The following is a 19,238-nucleotide window of genomic DNA, read 5'->3' as shown; positions in this document are numbered from 1 at the left end:
TCATCTATTGTGGATCAGCTGCAGAACTGTGATAGGGCAGCTCAAGGCTCTTTCTGTGCATGGTTATCAGTGGGGACTGTGAAAACTGTTTGTGTTGTAGCCTTGTGAAAACAGTCTCTTCCTTCAGTGCAAAATATGTTGTTCTTGCTTTTGTTTCAGTTCTCCCTAAAATGTGATTTGCATGGTCTGCTTTATTTTCTACTGTTTTGATTCTGCTTCTCGTTCTGGGCACTAACTTTGCATGTGTTTTCCTCGGTCATGCTTTGGTTTCACCTGGTGCATGTGTGTGTTTGCGATACCACCAGCTTAAGAACCATTTTCCGTGACACAGAGAGGGGGAGGAATTGAAATACCCCCTCAAGATGTCTGAAGGTAGTTAGTATATGCATTTTTGCTAGGTACGTGATCTAGAGAAGGCAATTTCTTAATGTAAATGCAGTTACTCCTGTACAGTTCTTAGCTCTTTGAAATTTATTCTAGAAGTCTGTAATAAAACTAAATTACTGCATTCCATGCTGGAAAAGCTGGATGGGAGGCTTCCCGAGCTGCATGTTTTGAAGGGAAGGCAGGAAGCTGGGTGTAAGCTGGAGACTGGACTGAAGGATCATTTTTACTTAGAAGATTCAGATCAAAAGCATAGTCTGAGCAAAAAAAGAAAAACTGAAACCTCTTTGAATTGCTCTCTTTCTTAAACCTGTTGGTATTCCTACTGACATCTTGTTTATCCTGGAAATGAATATGAAAACTGGCCCTCTGACATAGCTGCTTGTACAGCCCAATTGAGCACTTCCTTGGGCTCTTCTGTGAACACAGTGCAGATGGGGCTGGTGGTTTAACCTATTCTGGCTAGTAATCTAATGATCAAACATGGGATAATTGCAGCTGGCATCTTTCACCTTACTCTTATCTCCCCATCCCCACTCAAAACTGTGGTTTGGGATAACTAATGATTCTCTGAATTAGTAGCTGCTGATGTGTGAGAACTACGCATAATGTACGTAACATGTAATTACAGCCTAAAATGATTAGAAAATGCTGCTTGAATCTTCTAGGATGAGCAGCAACATGAAATAGTGTCATACTCTGATCTTCAACTCTGTTTTGTGTCTGTAATGGCCTACAAGGATCCAGTGAGCCGGCAGTTTTTGTACACCTTTCATTTGGCAGTGTTAGAATCTGTGGTGAACGCAGGCATTGCCACATCTGCTATATGCTTGTTCCCATCCTCAAGAACTTGGATATGGTGAGAAAAGGAAGAAAAGGTTAATAATTTTGTGTACCTTAGTCTTAGTGTTCTGAAGTAACGTCCTTTGAGGGGGCTGGAAAAATGCTGATAAACCTTTTAGTAGGTAGAGATCCTGTTGTACTCTCCAGTGATATGCTAATAATAGCTGTGGTTTTTAGGCAGAGAGGAAGAGAGCTGAGGAGCATGCTTTGTCGCTATCACTCCTTCCAAGTTTTTCTTTGTAGCTATGGAGAAACATCTCTCTAAGTTCATGATGTGCTTTCAGGAAAGCAGTTCTTTTATATACAGTTTTTTGCTACTTGTTTTCTGAGATTGAGTTAGGGGTTGTGCTGCTTCTGTCTTAGCCTCTGCTTCTTGGTGTTACTTGAATATAGCTGAATTGGAAGGTTAACTTTTCTTGCTCTTCATTACAGTGAAGTTGCCCGTTAGCCTCTCTCTCCCCTTAAATGGAGAATGCAAAATGCCAGCTTACAAGTACTTTGCATGGCGATGGGAGAGCTGACTCTGCTCCTCTGTGCGTGATGATCATTCAACAGAGGAAGCACTTCAGGAGTAGACAGGCCTATTGTCTGATTAGTTATTTAGGTCATCAGAGTATCTTTTTCCCCCCTCTTTGCTGGCAGAACTGTGGCTTCAGGTTCTTTTTGCTTCTTCTAGTACTTTATGTAACAGTTCTAGATCCCTCCCTCAACATCCCATTGCCCTGAAGGAAGAGAGGGAGTTAAACATGACTTTCTTTCCCCCTCCCCCGTTCTCCTCTGTCAGTCTTGTTGGGTATCCAAACAAGTCTTTGGAACTTAGCTTGTCAGTCCTATTTATAGCTGAAATATTCAAAACATTTAATTATTTCTGGCCTTAAAATGAGCTACTTGGCAGTATTTGCTAGTCAGCAGTGAGAAAGCAATGATGCATTAAGTTCTGCAACAGCCCCTTAACTTTCATGTGGATCTTGCTGTGAGTTAACTGCATGGAGTAGGACTGTGAGGAGGATTTGGGCTTAAATCTAGTGATTTTTTTTTTTTAATTTATTTTTAAAGTTGTGGATGTGTCAGGTTTTTTGTCTTTTTCAAATAAGGCTTGGAAGTTAACCTACTTTTTTTCTATGCTCTGGAACTTAATTTATACCTGCCTACGCTCTCCTTGGTTCACTACACCAAAATGAGAAGCATTTAAATAATTTGTTTCCTTTCTCTCTAATGAAAATTTCCTAGGTGAAGCTCTGAGAGAATGCATTATTTTTAAATGTGGTGCAATGATTTCTTCATAAGACCTCGTTTTAAGCTTTTAATTAAAGCTGCAAACTTCCACAGGCTGTCGAAGTACACCAGAATTTCAAGCTGGATGGTTTAAGATCAGCGCAGTCCACTTCAGCTTGCTTTGCCATTCAGTTGTGTGGAGAAAGTGATGGTGCATCTACACTCAGGGGGGAGATATAGGTCGTTTTGTGTGGCCACAGATCTGTGTGTCTGTGGATGATCAGGAGAGTGGTTCAGGGGTGCTGAGAGCTGAAGAAGCAAGACTTCCACCAAAGTGTGGGCTTTCAAGTGAACAAGATTCCAAGACTACTAGCTTGGAGGCTTAGGCTTTCTCATGTCTCTGTAACTCCTTGAGAGAGCACATAGAAGGAATACTGATGCACCATCTACACTAAATGAAAGTGACTGATTTAGCTGACTGTTTATAGAGCTACTAAAGAGCAAACAAAGCTTATTTTAATGTGTCAGCTCCAGTGTCCAGAGATGCCTATATGCGGTGTTTGTTGATCAGAAACACACTATATCTAACACTAACTGAATTTAGTAATTATGTAATTTTTTTAACCTTATGAAAGAGTGTGAGTGACGTGTTTAACCTGCTCAGGCTCTGTTTGGGTTGAAGCTTAAAGATAGATCTGATGCTTGGGTTCGATGAATATGTGGGTTCCTCCTCCTAAGCATTCAAAGCAGGCTGTCTCTTTTATTTTCATAGCATGCAAGTTGAGCTCTTGCTCCCATGTTCTTACACTGGAGGACAAATAGGTCATCAGCTGCTCACTGTGCCCTTAGGGGAAGCAGGAATTAGCTTTTGTTCATTTTACTTCATACTTTAAGAAATGGGTTATTTAGTTGAGTTTGTTCAATTGAAATATTCTCTACCTACACAAGAAGTTACTGTTCTCAAAATCTGGCTTAGCATTTCAACAAATGTTGCTTGTTTTGGATACTTAGCTGTTGTGTCAGTAGTCCTGCTGTAGTGGTTGCTGAGCAGAATGCAGAACTTCTGGGGAAGCTGGGCATAGTTGGTTCCTGTGGCTGTATCTGCTTCCATTCAAGTCTGTCCAATTTTGTGCATTGCTTCTCCTGCATCTCCTAAGGTGTTTGACCTGGCTTAGGAAGCTATTGCAGTAGCTCAAATTCTTAATCTGAATTATTCAGGTTGTGAGGGGCTGAAATAGAATAGGGAGTGATTAACAAATTGCTATAGTCATAGGGCTGAGTGGACAGCAGGTTTCAGGGCAAGTCCAGTCAGTGATCTTTCTGCATCAGCTTCTTCCAGAGCAAAGAATGTGACTATAGTCCAAAGTACGTTAGTTTAGTAGTGCAGAAGCTTCAAAGAACGGACGTACTGCTTGGAAAAAACTTAGCTGTGGCTTTCTGGGCCTGCTAACACTGCTCTATAAATGCCACATGTTTTGTCAGATGAGAGCTTTTCTGTAGGTACTGAAAGCCTTCGGTCCAGTGTTCTGTGCAGATGGGCATTTCCAACATCGAGACAAGCCTTATGCTGTGCCTCTGAAAGCACTCTTCTCTAAGTGCTTGTGAATGAGTGCACTGGAACCATAACCCCATTTCTGGAATGGATCTAGACTTCCCCACAGCATCAAGCTTTTTAAAACAAAAAAGAGCTGACAACAAAAATTAACAAAAAGTCCACCCAAGGCAACAGAATTCAACTACTTTGGTTGCTGCTTCTGCAGTACTGAATGCCCTGTCATGGAGACCTATACAGAGATGTTGCCATGAGCTTGGTGAATTCACAACTATTCTAGTTGTCTAGAAACACGCCAGTGCAGGGATGACCATACTGGGAAAGCCACTGCTTATACTTGGTTTGTTGGAGTACTGGAAGAACCTACAGCAGTGTGTGGCCCTTAGATGAGGCTGTAGGACAAATGCACATAAGTTCTGACTTGGTATTTATGCACTATATCTGTGCTGGGATAGGTGAGGAATGGAAAAAAAAACAATGCACCAAACCAACCAGAAAAAACAAGAACACCCAACCAACAGCAAGTAGAGCAGTAAGGAGTATTCTGCATTTTATCAATCCTGGCTTGACTTGACAGTGCTCTGCACGTTTCTTTTATGAGCTACATGCAGGCTTACTGTAATGCTCCTGCAGCTTTTGATGAAAATTGGACTGTGGAGTGGGACTTCTCCTAATCATTGTTTCGAGACACTGCTATGGAAGTAATTCTTGGAAGTGGAATGCAATCCTTCTGCCCAGGACTCCGAAGCCTCCAAGGAAGCTTTCCAGAGTATTCCAGTGCTACCTGAGACAGCAGCTAGCAAAGTGACAGGGTAAGCAATCAGAAAGTAATATCAAGAGGCCAGATATCTTGTGATATCTGCCTGGGAGCCAATGGTAGGTTAGCATATGTTGGTTATCTTGCTGGGCTGAGCAGTAGTACTTGTTCCACAGTTACCATATTTAACATTGCAATGTCTGTCCAGTTAACTGGTTTAAAATCTCTTGAAAGGAAGGCTATTCTGTGCCACCTGAGAATGGATTTATGAAACCAGCTCTTCTGGATGGATCAAATTTCCTTCACAGCTGTCAACACTGTAGTTCTCCACCCTCAAAGTGCTTGATTCATGGCTATGATAGTGTTTTCTGTAGGCAGTTTGGGAACTTTGAGATATATTAAGCTGTCTAGTGTGACCTTCTCCCCCCTCCCCCAAAGGGGGAAAAAGCAACAAAAACTAAACAACCCAACAAAAGAATATCCCAAACCAACCCACTCTGCCTCCTAACTTGATGCATTGGACTTCACTTTCTAGTCTCTGTTGGTGAGCAAAATATAATGGACATTGAACAGGACCAGAGATTAAACTTCCATACTCTGTTATTTAAGCTGCAGGGTACGGAAGACTATTAACAAGGCATTGTGGACCTTTAGCAGACCTATCATATCCAAGCTCTTGATAGCAGTATCAACTTGTGATAGGGAGAATGTTTGTTTAGGAAAAAACCTAATGATAAAAGATCACGCTACTTGTTTGTCTGGAAAGTGTTTGGGCTTGAGGAGGTTTTGGGTGGCTGCTCTCTGTGTAGGCAGAAGAATGTTGCTAAGGCTCAAGCTTTGAGATCTGCTAAGGTTCTGATGACTTCCAGGAAGGAAAAGGTGGTTAGTGTCTGGCTGCTATTCAGTGAAGAGAAATCGCAGATGTTACTTGAAGTTGTAGAATCATAGAATCCTTAGCCTTGTAAGGGGCCTTTAAAGGTCACCTAGTCCAACTCCCCTGCAATGAACAGGGACCTGCACTGCTAGATCAGGTAGCCCAGTGCCTGATCCAGCTTGCCTTGAAAGTCTCCAGGGATGGGGCATCCACTGCATCTCTGGGCAGTCTGTGCTGGTGCCTCACTGCCCTGATAATAAAAAACACAACACAGTCTATTTTAGTTTACAAAACTGATGCTTTATTGCAGTTGAAATGGAACAGATTTAAGAATAAAAGGCTTTTATGAAGCAGAGTTAAACGTCTAGGGAATACGTAAAAGCAGAGAGATACTTCGCTAGAATTTTTTTTTGCCGTAAAATGTTTTTTATCAATAGAATTATTCTCTTCCTTTCTGTCAAAAAGACAAGGTCCATCTTCCTGTGTTTTTTGACCTACAAAGAATGCTTCCTATATGGGGCAAATTGTTTTGTGAAACTCTTTCAAAAAAAAGTGTGCATTTAACTTCTGAGAAGAATAAAGCTTTAGGAAGAAGGTGCAGTTTTTCTTCTGAAATAGTGACCAGTATTGTCAATGTACTTTGGTGTCCAACTGATAGCTAATCTTAAAGCTACTCCTGTTTGTCAGGCTTGTGGGTGCAGCTGAATGTTTTGGCCTGCTTTGTCAGCCAGACTGGGTTAGGGTGCTGCTGGGAGCTGTTCTGTGCACTCGCTTGGATAATGCTGGATAACTTGACTCTAGCTCCTTAGGATTTAAACACTGAAGATTATCATATAATCATTTGAGTTGGAAGAAACCTTTAAAGGTCATCTAGTTGATCTCCCGTGCAATGAAAAGACATATCTATAGCTTGATCAGGTTGCTCTGGTCACTGTCCAGCCTGACCTCGAATGTCTCCAGGGGTGAAGAATCTACCATATCTCTGGGCAATCTGCACATGAGCAGACTCACTATTGCTCCCTCCCCTTCTGAATCTAGTTTGAAGCCTACTAGCTTTTCCCCAAGGACTCGCATATCACCTTTTTCAAGGGGAAGAATCTGGTGGCTGCAAGCCCAGATCCACATAGGCCACCCCATTGTCAAAAATCCCCCAATGTTTTGGTGGTGGCACCGCACCAGCCACAAAGCCAGGTATTTATAGGTAGGATCTTTCCTCCTGAAGTTCTACGCTAGCTTTATATTATATTCAAAGCAATACATACGTGCATTTTTAAAGATTTACTGCCTCTGACCTTTCAAACAACACAGATGCGATGGTTGAAAATGGAGTTGTCCACTCTAATTTACAGTAAAGTGAAATGCTGTCAGAACTGGCTAAAGAGGCAGCTTTTGGAAAAACTCCAGGGTCACTGTGTTGCCAGGCTTTCAAGTACATGGTAATGATTCAGATGTCTCATTACATCAACAAAACAGTGCGTTGGAGCACTGTTCAAAGTCTTTTGCTGGGGATGGGATGCATAGTCTGGCAGGAATGACTTGGCTCAACCTGTGGATGTTGGCAGGATCTCTGCCATGTATGAATCCAACTGCATGGGTTCCGTGGTGCCTTGTGACACTGCTTCTGGTCTGCTTCCACAGGGAACGCTGGGCTGTGTAATAACAAACCTACATACAGCTGCTTCCTCTCTTTGATAAAAGCTATGCTTGGGAATGTAGGCATGACAAGCCATCCAACATAGTGAAGCTGATACGCTGATGTTCCCACATTTGTAACTGCTAGGGAGATGCCTCAATCAGCTTTGTGCACATGGAGTTCTATAACTAAATCTGACCTGAGCTGTCTTTCTTTCAGCTGCTGAATGGACTCTCAAAGATTATTGATTCTTAGTGTGAATAAAATGAGCTCCCAATATTCTTTAACTTTTTCTTTTTGTAGCAACCTGTACTTGCTGTTATCGAATCATGCTTAATGTGTCAGAAAAACAGTGTGGGAACTGCTTTGGTGTTTCTTGCTTTGTTTTAGACCCCAAGATGTTACTCCTTATATATGTATGTGAGGTTTCTTCCTCTTTCAAGCAGTGAACAGGCGTTCTGCTGTGTTTGAGAACTGAAGCAGGTGTTGGAATTAGAAAGGAATTTTCATCGTCTGCTGTTGTAATCTTGGTTTTGCTTGTACATGTTGGTAACCAAAACGGACTGAAAACATTTATTTTGACAGCAGCAGAGGGTGATTACCTAAGCTTTTTTTTTTTTTTTTTACCTCTTTGGAGCTTGTGTTAAACAAACGAATATTTCCTAGATAGGAGAAGAAACCTGCAATTTTTAGTGCAAGTTGCAAATAAGAAGCCTTGAAAATAGGTCTTGGTGCTGAAAAACAGTTTCCTTCTGTGACTACTTAAAACCTGTGGAATGCTGGAATCTGAAATGCAGACTATGTGCAGAAGTCATGAAAATGTACAGACAGCAGCTGTTGATCTCATCTGCACATGTACATTCCCAACAGCATCATTCTTGTTGCTGGAATGAAAGCCTAGCGTGGGTTTTTGTAGAAATGTCTAGTGTCTTAAGCTCTGACTTACTAATGCAGTCTAACCTGTCAATTTACAGGTAAGCATTATGAGGAGGAAGAAGAGGAGGATGCCCTACCTGACTCGGATGTCATGCCAGATTCAGATGACGAGGTGGATTTGGATAAGCCACGCCCCATACAGATTGTTCTCGCTCATGAAGATGACCATAACTTTGAGTTAGATGAAGAAGCATTGGAAAAAATCTTGCTTCAGGAACACATCAAAGATCTTAACATAGTAGTTGTGTCTGTAGCAGGAGCTTTCCGCAAAGGAAAATCTTTTCTGCTGGACTTCATGCTTAGATACATGTATAACAGGGTGAGTAACTTGGACTTTTTCCTGCAGAAATAAAAAAGTAGTTTAGTCTTTCAGTTGTTTACTTTTGTATTTGTTGACTTTACTACAAATATAGTAGGTAAAACTTCTTAGAGGAAGAGGGAAAGCCAGCTGCTGTGTGCTATTACTCTATGAAGAAGAGTGTTTAAGGCGGTGGTTGTTCAATATATAATTGCTATAGTTATCACTTAAATTACTGGGGTCCTGATGTAAATGGATTTGAGAAGATCTTGAGTAAGGTGAGCATAGTGGCCTTCTAGTTGAGGTTTGCAGAAGGTCTTAACCAGATGGTGGCTTGGAAGAGTATTGCTTTGACTTGGTCTCCTACAATCGTGTGTGGCACTGTCTTATCCATTGCTGCAAAAAGAAGAATCTTGGCAGATAGCTATTGGAGGGCTAAATCTGAGATATGGCAAACAGGAGAAAGTCTCCTGTCGTCTTGCTTGGAATGTGTCCCTGAACACAATCCAGAAATTTCTCTGGTACTTTCCAGTCATTGGTTAATTAATGCCTGATCTGAAGTTTAATTCCTCTCTACTTTATAGCTTTTGGCTTATCTACTATATGTTGAATTTTTGGCTGATACAGAAAGTGGCATAGGGCCTCCTGTGAATGTATTCATCTGCCTGTCATAGGTTGTGATGTGTTTCTTTGTACAGTGAATATTAACAGTTCAGTACTTTGCTACTTTTTGAAAGTCTTAAGTGACAAGAACAAATTCCTTTTTGGTCACTTCTTCTTGGAGTTGGAATTTGTGGTAGTGGAAACTAACCGTAATTGCATCTATTTTGCCTTTGTGCTAGCTGGCTTGAGGAGAAATCAAGCTGACCCCTGCTGTTTCAGGAAATATGGGAATATTGTAAAGAAGCTGCTGGTAGCTGGCAGATGAAGACTTTCTTTCCCTCACTCCAAGTAATGCCTGCTATTGAATTCTTCTCACTGATTTGCTAAAAGCCCCATAAGACACTCACTAAGGGTGTAGTAGGAGGAATACTAAGTAGTAAGTTGGCACTTGTAACTTCTTAAGACTCTTTTAGGCTACAGAGAAATAAACATTTCATTGATACGGCTGTTCAGGGGGTGACTCTGTGTGTGTATAAACCTTCTGTAGTGTCCTGTTTATAATAATACAAAAAAAAAACCCACCCAAAACAACCACCAACAAAACTCCTGAGAAATACAGCCATCTGAGCTAGATGGGCACTAAGTGGAGACAAAAATAGGTTCTCCCAAAAATAGGTTTGCTCTTCAAGCAAATACTGTAACTTTCAGATTGCAAAATAGGAGTTCAGAGAGCAAACTGTATTGGAACATTTTCAGTCTTGTGTAATAATGTTCTCTATTCACTGTACTATACAAGCCCTTTTTTTCACAGAATCACAGAATCACAGAATTGCCAGGGTTGGAAGGGACCTCAAGGATCATGAATCTCCAACCCCCCTGCCACATGCAGGGCCACCATCATTCCACCTAATGCTAGACCAGACTGCCCAGGGCCCCATCCAATCTGGCTTTGAACACCTCCAGGGACGGGGCATCCACAACCTCCCTGGGCAGCCTGTTCCAGCACCTCACCACTCTCTCCGTAAAGAATTTCCCCCTGACATCCAACCTAAATCTCCCTTCCCTCAGCTTAAAACCATTTCCCCTTGTCCTGCTGTCACTCACCCTTTCAAAGAGTTGATTCCCCTCCTCTTTGTAGGCTCCCTTTAGGTACTGAAAGGCTGCAATGAGGTCACCCTGCAGCCTTCTTTTCTCCAGGCTGAACAAGAAAGAAAGAGAAACAAGAAAGAAAGAGAAAGAAGCCCTTTTCAGTTCTCTATAGATGTCAACAAATGGCATTTTGAAGGACAAGCTCAGCCATTTGGTGTAACAGCTATCTCTTCCCTAAAAAGAGGAGGTTTTGCTCTCCATGCATTGCTTTTGGCCAGGCATTTGTGTTCTCAAGCTGTAATGCTTGCAGGCCCTTAGCTGAGCTGATTGTGCTCATGGGTGCATCAGAAGATGCTGCACTTTGCTAAATTGTTTCCTGCCAGCTCAGTGACGTAAACTGGCTTTGGGGAAGAGTATGACAAGCATAAGAGCAGCTTCAAACTTGAATAATAGAAGTTGGGGATGAGAAAAGATTAGTGCAGTGCCTCTACTTCTGAGCCTGCTGAATTTTAAGTCAGGTGGTGTCATCTATGCTTACACAAATATTGGTACAGGAAGGGAGGTCTTGGTGGACCTTTATAATACTCTTAATTCTGATCTCTCTAATGTTATTAGAGCCTGTATTTACTGTGAACTGAATGTTGGCCTTTGCACAAAATACCAGTGCATCTGTGTTCGATTCATACACAAATCAAGCAATTCTGGGATATTCTGTTCCACTGATGTTAAAGTACATGAAAATCTTGCTAAGATAACTTTGACATCCCATTTTCTTGTCTAAGACCAAGAGCTAGGAGTCATGTGAGAAGATTCTAAAAATTTAACTTGTGCTGCTGAAGTCAAAGGTAGGAGTTTTAAAAGTCTGAAACTGGTTGCTGACTTCAGGGAGAATGGGCATCTCATTTCAAGCAATGATAATTAATGTTATCATTCATTATTTGAAATGAACAGGATCTGCTACTGAATAGCAGTAGTATGTGTTCAATAAAGCTGCTGCAGTGATCCTGTGATCTCTACATAATGAGCCTTATAAAGAGTTGGGTGTAGTAACTAATAAATTTAAATTGGAAAGCTTTTTCTTTATTTAGAGGTGTGACCTTAGCTTGTATTAATCTGCAAGATGCACCTCACGTTGATGGCACTAACGAAATAAAGCTGCATTGGACCTTTCTTTGATATGAAATATGTTTAGAGAGATTAATACAGTATTGTGGTGCTTCTTACAGTTTGATTTCCTGTAGGAGCAAAGCCTTCCAAAAGCCAGCTTAGTGGATGAAGGTTGTTAAAACATTGTTTCCCTGGAAAAGAGAGGTAAGCTAGGAATGCTTCATAGTAATGCAAAGCTCAGAGTCAGACCCAGGCTTTGTCTGCATCACCTATAGCGTGAAGCAGCTTGAGCTGAACTTCTGCTTATTAAGACACCAAAGTTTCCTGTTGCATGAATCACATGAAATAAAAAGTGATTATATGCAGTTGTCACTGAGATACTTGTCAAAACTTCAGGTAGTTTTGGTCTGAGTTTCTGTGCATAGAGCAATATATTTCTGGACTAAATTGGGAAAAAGTATTCTTCCTCTTAAGTGATGAATTATATTGATGAATTACATAACAGCTTCTTTTGAAAAAAATGCAAAGTTACAGTCTGCTACAGTACGTCTGTGAAATCTGATTCAGCATTGCAGGGTTATGTCTTGGGGTGTACTGAGTCCTAAAGCAGGCATGGAACTTTGATTTCTGCAATGGTCAGTGGGTGTGTAATTGTGGCATACAAACCAACAAAACCTCAAAAATAACAAAGCTTCCAGGGAATACTCTTGTTGTGCTTCTTCTCATTGGTTTTGGGTATGTGTGTGTTAAAAACAAAGACAAAAATGCCTATAAAGAGCAGTTGTTTGCTTTCCTTAGGTGAATACATCTTCTGTATTTTTTTAATCTGCTCATTTAATTTGCTTTTGCTATATGTGATCCAAGTAGCAAAGATGAATGGTGTGCACTAAGCTCGGGAGTATGCTGATGCAGAATTGCTTAATTGACTTTTTCTTTTAGCACATAGGTTCTCTCTGCAGAAAGTAACAGTAGTACGTATGAAACATGGTTTTTTCTCTTCCTCCTTTTGAAATAAACAGTTTTATTTATCCATAGCAAATATTTCTGTATGTACAGCCTTCTGAGTGCCATGGGATGTTCTCTGATGTGAAGAAGTCTGTCGTGAGCTATTCTGAAAAGATTCACTGTGGAGTTAGCAAGTTAGGCCATAGCTTAGTAAGTGGAGGAGATGCTTCTTTGACCTCCTTTATGAGCACACTTATCTTGCTTATGATATTCTCTGGGTGCTCAGAGGCAAATTCATTGAAAATCTGTTTCTGTGTTAATAAAGGCTTTTCCCTAAGCTTCCTCTTCACTTAAAAATTTGCTTCCTGCTTTTCCAGAATTTCAGTGTGTAATCTATCACAGTTGAAGTTCCTTAGAATGCCTGTTCATGTTTCCTTACTTCCCCAGTACGTAAGCTGCTTTTGCAGGCTAAATCTGTTCACGTCATGTCTGGAATCTTCTATGTGAGCCAGTGCTCCATTCATTGCCAGTCCTTGAGGACTGAAGACCTTGCTACCGTATCAGCAGCCAGACCTGTTACCTTCAGACTGTATTTGACTGCCCAGCAGCCTTTCCCAAAGCGGGAGACTTGGCCTGTGAGCTTGTAACATGCGTGTGTTGATTGGTACATATCAGGATCTCTATTTTACCTTGTAAGGTGAATCCTTGGGAAAAGTACTTTCTGTGCCTGATGTATAGGAATCCTCTAATCCTTGTGCTTTCTTTTTGACTTCAGCAAGTGGGATTCTTGACTTTTGTCTCTGTTAGTGCAGGGGTTTAGATGCTTATTTAATTTTGGCAGTTGACCAGTTTGCAAGGGGGAGGATCAAGTTGAAATTAGTTCTGTTCCTTGCAGAGGTTCAGCTATTTCTGTAGTTACAAAATATGGTGTTTATAACTGTCTTGGAAAGAGAGAGTCAGGCAAAGTGGAATTGATGTATGAAACTGAGCTGTTCTCAAGCACTTAGAGCTAGCAGTGAGACTTGAAAGTTACGCATGTGCACTCTTCAGTGGATAAAGATCTGGGCAACTGCTGAAATACAATGGACCACAAAGCAAATTTTTTTTATCATCTACAATGTACAGTTGAGTCGCATTGTGGTTTTTAATCCTTAATGTAATGTTGCTATTCAGCTTTGACAGAAATGAAAGAACGATATGAAAGTCTGTTAAAACATACTTGGAACAAGAAAAAAACTCTTTCTTGGTGTTAAATAAGATTTTCTTCTTGTTTTATAGACTTCTCCTTGCTGGATAGGTGGAAACACTGAGCCTTTGACTGGGTTTACATGGAGAGGTGGATGTGAACGGGAAACCACTGGCATCCAGATCTGGAGTGAAGTGTTTGTAATTGATAGACCCAATGGAACAAAGGTAAGTGCTTGACTTAAACAGATGTATTTAGTGATTTTTTATTTATTTTTTTTTTTTGCCTCTGGGTGAAGAGTTTTAATGCCATGGGTTTTGTGGAGGCAATTCAAACATCAGTTGGTTCCTTTCTATTCACTGGCTGTATAATGCATTTGGAAACCTTATATCAGTGCAGGTGTGTGTTTTCCTGCTGGTATTCAATCTTCAACAATAGTCCATTTTGAAATTAGTTTGAAGTTTGTTTTGTCCAGGCCGATGGGTGGGTTATCCTGTGAATGCTTTAAAACTATGTTGGTTATAAGTACTGTGTATAGACAAGTGCTGTGATAAGAACAGCTCTAACAAATACTGCTTTTTGAGTTGAGATGTGCTCTGGCTTGTAACTGTTCTGGCAATGTGTAGCATGTAGCTGTAAGCACTGGAAATGCAGCTTCAGTGACCAGAAGCTGGTTGCTCTGCACAGTTCAACAGCTGGCTCATAAAAAGAAAAAGCACATCTACTTGTGGTAAATACTTCATATGCTAACTATACTTATCAAAACTGGTGCACCTTTGAACTCTCAATTGCTGTAATTACAGAGTTTGATTTCAGATGTTTGTTTTCATGCTGAAACAGTCTCAATGTTGTCAGTAAATATTTACTTCCTAACATCAGCACTGTATTCTCCTGTTCTCCTGAACTGTAAACTCTTACTTAACTATCATAGTCCTTACATTGCCAAAGTGCAACGGGAACATCTGATGATTAATTAGTATGGGACACTGATCTTAAACAGCTAATAATTTAGAGGGCTGTAGGAGGTTTTACCATGTTCTAGAGCTAACCAAACAGTTCCCTGTCTGAAAAACAGTTGAATTGTGAGGATCTGTTAGTGCTCTGGAAAAAAAAAAAAAAAACAAAACCCAAAAAACAAACTTATTCGTTATTGCTTTTTTGTTGTCTGTGACTGAAAGAAAAAAAGGGAGTTGTACTAGATTCCAAAGATGGGTATTGGGCAGATTAATTCTTATCATTAAGACCACTTCATTTCTATGTCACTTCAGCAGATGGTCAGTGCCATTTGTCTAGCTTTCTTTTGAAAATAATTAGTTTAAGACATCTGTCTGTCTTTTAAAGGAACCATCTCATACTTAGCTTTGATAAGCTGTATTGGATTGTCAGCTGAGATTGATATTTCTACAGTGATTTAAGAGCTACCTTTCCCTCTAACTGGGCTGAGGGATGTTATTTCTGTGGGAGAGGATGAATAGTGTAGCAAGACCAAGGATGTAAGGCTGATGCATTTATGTAGTTGCTGCTTGCTAATCTGTAGGTATATATAAATGTTTGTACAGGAAATCAGTTGAGGCTTTAATAAGCAGGTGTGGAAGCAGAAACAATACTGTACTGTAAACAGAATTTACCCCAATGACCTGGAGTTTGAAACTGTTACAACTTGGTTAACTGTTGCTGCTCTTCAAAAATCTCTAGGTTGCTGTACTACTCATGGATACCCAAGGTGCCTTTGATAGCCAATCCACTATCAAAGACTGTGCAACGGTTTTTGCCCTGAGCACCATGACAAGTTCTGTCCAGGTGAGAATACCTGTGCTGGCAAATAGTGGCAGCTATAGGAACCCTCTTGCCCGAGTCTGCAGTTTCCCTTTAGCTATGCTTAGGAAGTTCACCTGCACATTTTCTTCTAGTTATTATGTATGCTTTCATACCTAACAGCCCATCTGCAGTATTGCAAAGTATATAACCTTGATTCCAACCGAAGATATCCAAGACCAGGCTGGGTTAAATTGCTGAGTGAACTGGTAAATCCCAAACAAAAACGTCATAGTAACAACCACTCCTGTACTGATACAGTGGAGAACCTTTAAGACTTTAGATAATACAGCTTAGGGTGAAATTACACTGCAGTCTCTTAAAGGTACAGCTACTGATATTAAAAACATCAAAGTAAATGGAGGATGTGGAACCCCGACCTCCACCCCTTTGTTCCTATTGTTAGGATAAGGTGTGGATCACTGATACATTTGAGTTAAGTGCTCTTCAGTATTGATGTCATTGGAGCAATTATGAGCTCTCTAGAAAGTCAGATTTTTTTTGGAAAGATTTGAGAGCAAAAAGGGCTGATGAACATCTGTCCAGCTGTTTTTAAAATAGAGATGAAGCCACTGGAGCACTTAAACTTGAGAACAGCAGGTGGACATGCCCATCTTAGTCCTTCCCTCTCACCACTGTGCTGTAATTAGAGGCATTCCAGCATTCTTTCTAGATTTCTTTATGACTTGCTTCCTTGGAAAGAGGATGTTCTAAGAAGGATTAGGATAGTCAGCAGTGATTTCTTTTTTTGTCATTACCTCTAGATAAAGGTAGTGACTTTTCTTGGAATGTTTTCTTTGAATGGTTCTAGACACTGGCTTTTGGATAGTTGGATGTTTCTGGAGGTGGTGAAAATACTCGAGGTCTAAAGGAACCTACATAAAAGATAATGGTTTCAAGTTATGTTTTAATTTCTTTACTGTTCCTTTTAGGTATACAACTTGTCCCAGAATATTCAGGAAGATGACCTTCAGCATTTGCAGGTAAGAATATATGGAACATATATTAAGCTATGTCTGAGTCAACAATCTTGAAATTGTTCCTGAATTTACTACTGATAGAACTGTGACTTGGTAGCTGCTTTGTACTTAGTGCAAACACTGAATCTGACCTGATGCTAAAACTAATGATGTAATGCTAAAACTAATGATGTAAATAATGTTTTTATAGGCAGCAACTCCGTGATGTTGTGATGTTTCCTCTTTGACAGCATAAGAGTAATATAGCATGAACTTCTCATTTGGTAGAGTCTTCCTAAAGTCTGTTCTCTATATATACAGGAAGTGCCAAAATTCCTGAAAGGATTAGAATGGGAAATAATTCCTGAAAGCACTTAGTGAAAAGTTTCCAGTATTTCTTCTTTTTACCCTAATATTAGAAAATTGACAGTGTTTCATAACCGGTTTCTACTGAAATTTGGGAACGTGACTTGGAGAAGAAATGGCATCTGCTGCCTGGAAACCTTTTCTAGTTTTTCAACTGAGCAACTTCTAGAGAGTCAGATTTTATCTGGAAACAAAAATCATAAAAGAGTTGTCAGCTTTCTCCTGTGAGATTTTCAACAAGGGCTTTATTTCCTTAACTTAAAACCTGTAGCTTCAAAAGCAGTTTTGTATCAACTTATGTCTGCTTGTGCTCAGGTTGTGACCTTGTCACAGCTTGATTATTTTTTATATCATCTGATTGAAAGGACTTCTGTCTTGTTCAGTGCTGCGGAAGACTGGTTTCCAGTGCTGGGAGTAGAAGTGAATTAACTGAACATAGTCTTCTGATTCTGTTCTCATTTAAGAGTGGTATGCCTAAGAGAGGAAAGAAAAACAACCAAAAAAACTCCAGAGTCCACAATACAAACCCTGTAAAAAAAAAAAAAAAAAAAAACCAACAAAAACAAAATACCAAAAAAACCCACATTTCCAAGCAAACAAAAAGCATCAGGAAAGTCTGGCTTTTCCGTAATTTACTAATAACAACTTCAGTGTAGTCAGAATAGATAAATCTGTGTTACAGTGAGTAGTGAGATTTGAGGGAAATGCAATTAAAAAGAAGCAAATGTACAGGCATTCCCTACCCACTAAAGTTGGGGACAAGGTGTCATGGGCTGAGGGAAGGAAACATGCTAGTCTGAAATACTGTCTTTTTCATGTAGCAGGGAGGTGAGAGCAGTGGGCGGTTCAGATCACAGAAACAAGCCATTCTCACATGGATGCTTGGCCTCTGCAAAGCTTTATGCTCAGGATGACAGGGACTTGGAAGTTCGCTTGTATTAAGTTTGTCTTGTAAGTTCTCAGATGTTCTTCTGACAAAGGGAAAATTGTTCACGTAAGATTTTTTTTTTCCTGAGGTGGCAGAGAGATTAGCTTTAATGCAGAGGAACAGTTGCCTGATTATAGAGGGTACTGGCATGCTTCCTTCATCTTCTCATAGAAAAAGGGCTAGTAGAAAGCCACATCTGAGCATTAAGCTCTGCTGAAACAGCCAGCATGTGACTTGTGTTCTCATGAGTTTGCTGGCCCACTTAACATGGAGAGGAAGAATGCTGCTTTTAGCATTAAAGATGGTGAAAGTAACCAGAGAAAGACAGTTAACACTTCATTTTATGCTGAAGAGTAAGAAAAATGACGAGTCAAGATCACAGGCTGAAGTAGAGATCTGGGAAGCTGCTGAACTTGACTTGTATTTGAAAGTCTGCTACTTTAGGTCTAGGCAAGTTCCTTGAAATTCTGAGGAATAAATCTTTTGTGTAGGTAAGGGACAAGTGTTAGGCAGGCTTACCTCCTTAGCCTTGCTGACAAGCGTTGGAAACTGGCTGGAGACCTGGTCAGCTTTCCTCTGAGAACAGCCTGCAGGCTGCCCACTTTGAGCTGCAGTGTCATGACAGTTCTGGTGTGGCACTGTGAAACCAGTGGAAACTGTCTCCTTCCTGAGTTTTACGGAAGGTTGATGTGCTTGTTCTTGAGCTGCACTGGCCATTTTAAAGCCATAATGGGATTTAAGATTGAATGCTTTATTTATTAGTGACGTAATGTGACATAGTGAGTTGATACAGTAGAAAACTGTTTTATGTGTGGCACTCTTACGCTCTTTCTATCAGTTGTTTACAGAATATGGAAGACTAGCAATGGAAGAAATTTACCAAAAGCCGTTTCAAGTAAGTGTACATGTTAAATGTGTTGTGAGCAATTGAATGTGTAGAAAATGAGCTCGGGATAAGTTATGAAGATAAGTTAGTTTGCCTGAAGCTAGTCTCATCTTTACAAGATGAGCTTAAGCATAGAGGGTATGAAAGTCAAGTCATGTGCTGACTTTAAGGAGAAGTTTCATTTTTCCTTCCTAGTCATTTACTTCTTGAGTTGTGGTTGGTCTTTGGTGTATGTTTATGAGTATAGGTCATATGGCTTTGAAATACTGTTGAGGGCCATATTATGTTTGGTTTAATTAAAGCATCAGTGATGTTAGTGTTTGAGTTCTCTAGATTGCTAACTTCCTCTGACTATTGGCTAATCTAGAGAAAGGTTTGAGGCTTCTTACGGAAGTCTGAGATTCCTTTTAATCTGAATTATCAAATGATCCTTCTGAACATGTAAAGGTACTAGTTGTGAGTTTTTACAACTTGTGTCTCTAGAATATTCAGTCTACAAGTGTGAGTCCTTCGCGTTTTTGTGATTGGCGCAGGTAAAATGGAGCCTTTAAAAGCACCTCATCTAATACAAGGCTAACATGAAGATTAGTTCTGTATCTTCAGCTAATAAATAGAAGGATGGACCATGTAATCCCTCAGAGGTAGCAAAAAATAAATCCATGAAAAAGAGAAGCTATCTTTTTTGAGATGCTGAAATGCTTCTTTTCGGATAAGAAATCAGTTGCAGTTGTATGTGTGTTGGTGTGCAGTGTCTTTTAAACAAGTAACTACTTGCAACACTAAAGGTATAAGGCTAATTCATTCACAGTAGCCAAGTTTTAGACTTTTTAATCTTAAAATAATCATGTGTCATAGTTCTTGA

General features: G+C 40.2%; 1 protein-coding gene across 8 annotated transcripts in view; it reads left to right on the top strand.

Annotated features, from left to right (window-relative positions):
- The window catches only part of ATL2 (atlastin GTPase 2), a 38,063-nt gene that overhangs the window by 7,480 nt on the left and 11,345 nt on the right, over positions 1 to 19,238 (top strand). For 5 of the 8 annotated variants that reach the window (XR_004167458.2, XM_031597190.2, XM_031597211.2 and 2 more), the window contains exons 2-6: positions 8,233 to 8,513; positions 13,515 to 13,649; positions 15,118 to 15,222; positions 16,170 to 16,220; positions 18,329 to 18,385. Coding sequence is in view for 7 of the 8 variants with exons in the window: in XM_031597190.2 (XP_031453050.1) it covers positions 8,233 to 8,513; positions 13,515 to 13,649; positions 15,118 to 15,222; positions 16,170 to 16,220; positions 18,329 to 18,385 (629 nt within the window). In the remaining variant the exon portion in view is untranslated. Of the gene's footprint in view, positions 1 to 8; positions 4,807 to 8,232; positions 8,514 to 11,411; positions 11,496 to 13,514; positions 13,650 to 15,117; positions 15,223 to 16,169; positions 16,221 to 18,328; positions 18,386 to 19,238 lie in introns of those variants that run through there. The other 3 variants (XM_031597220.2, XM_031597237.2, XM_031597246.2) reach the window with 3 other exon arrangements.

This window comes from Phasianus colchicus, chromosome 2, assembly GCF_987193195.1.
Source record: "Phasianus colchicus chromosome 2, bPhaCol1.hap1.1, whole genome shotgun sequence".
Taxonomy (NCBI): Eukaryota; Metazoa; Chordata; class Aves; order Galliformes; family Phasianidae; genus Phasianus; species Phasianus colchicus.
Note: the sequence above shows the minus strand (reverse complement) of the source record. Positions and strands in the feature narration are given on the sequence as shown.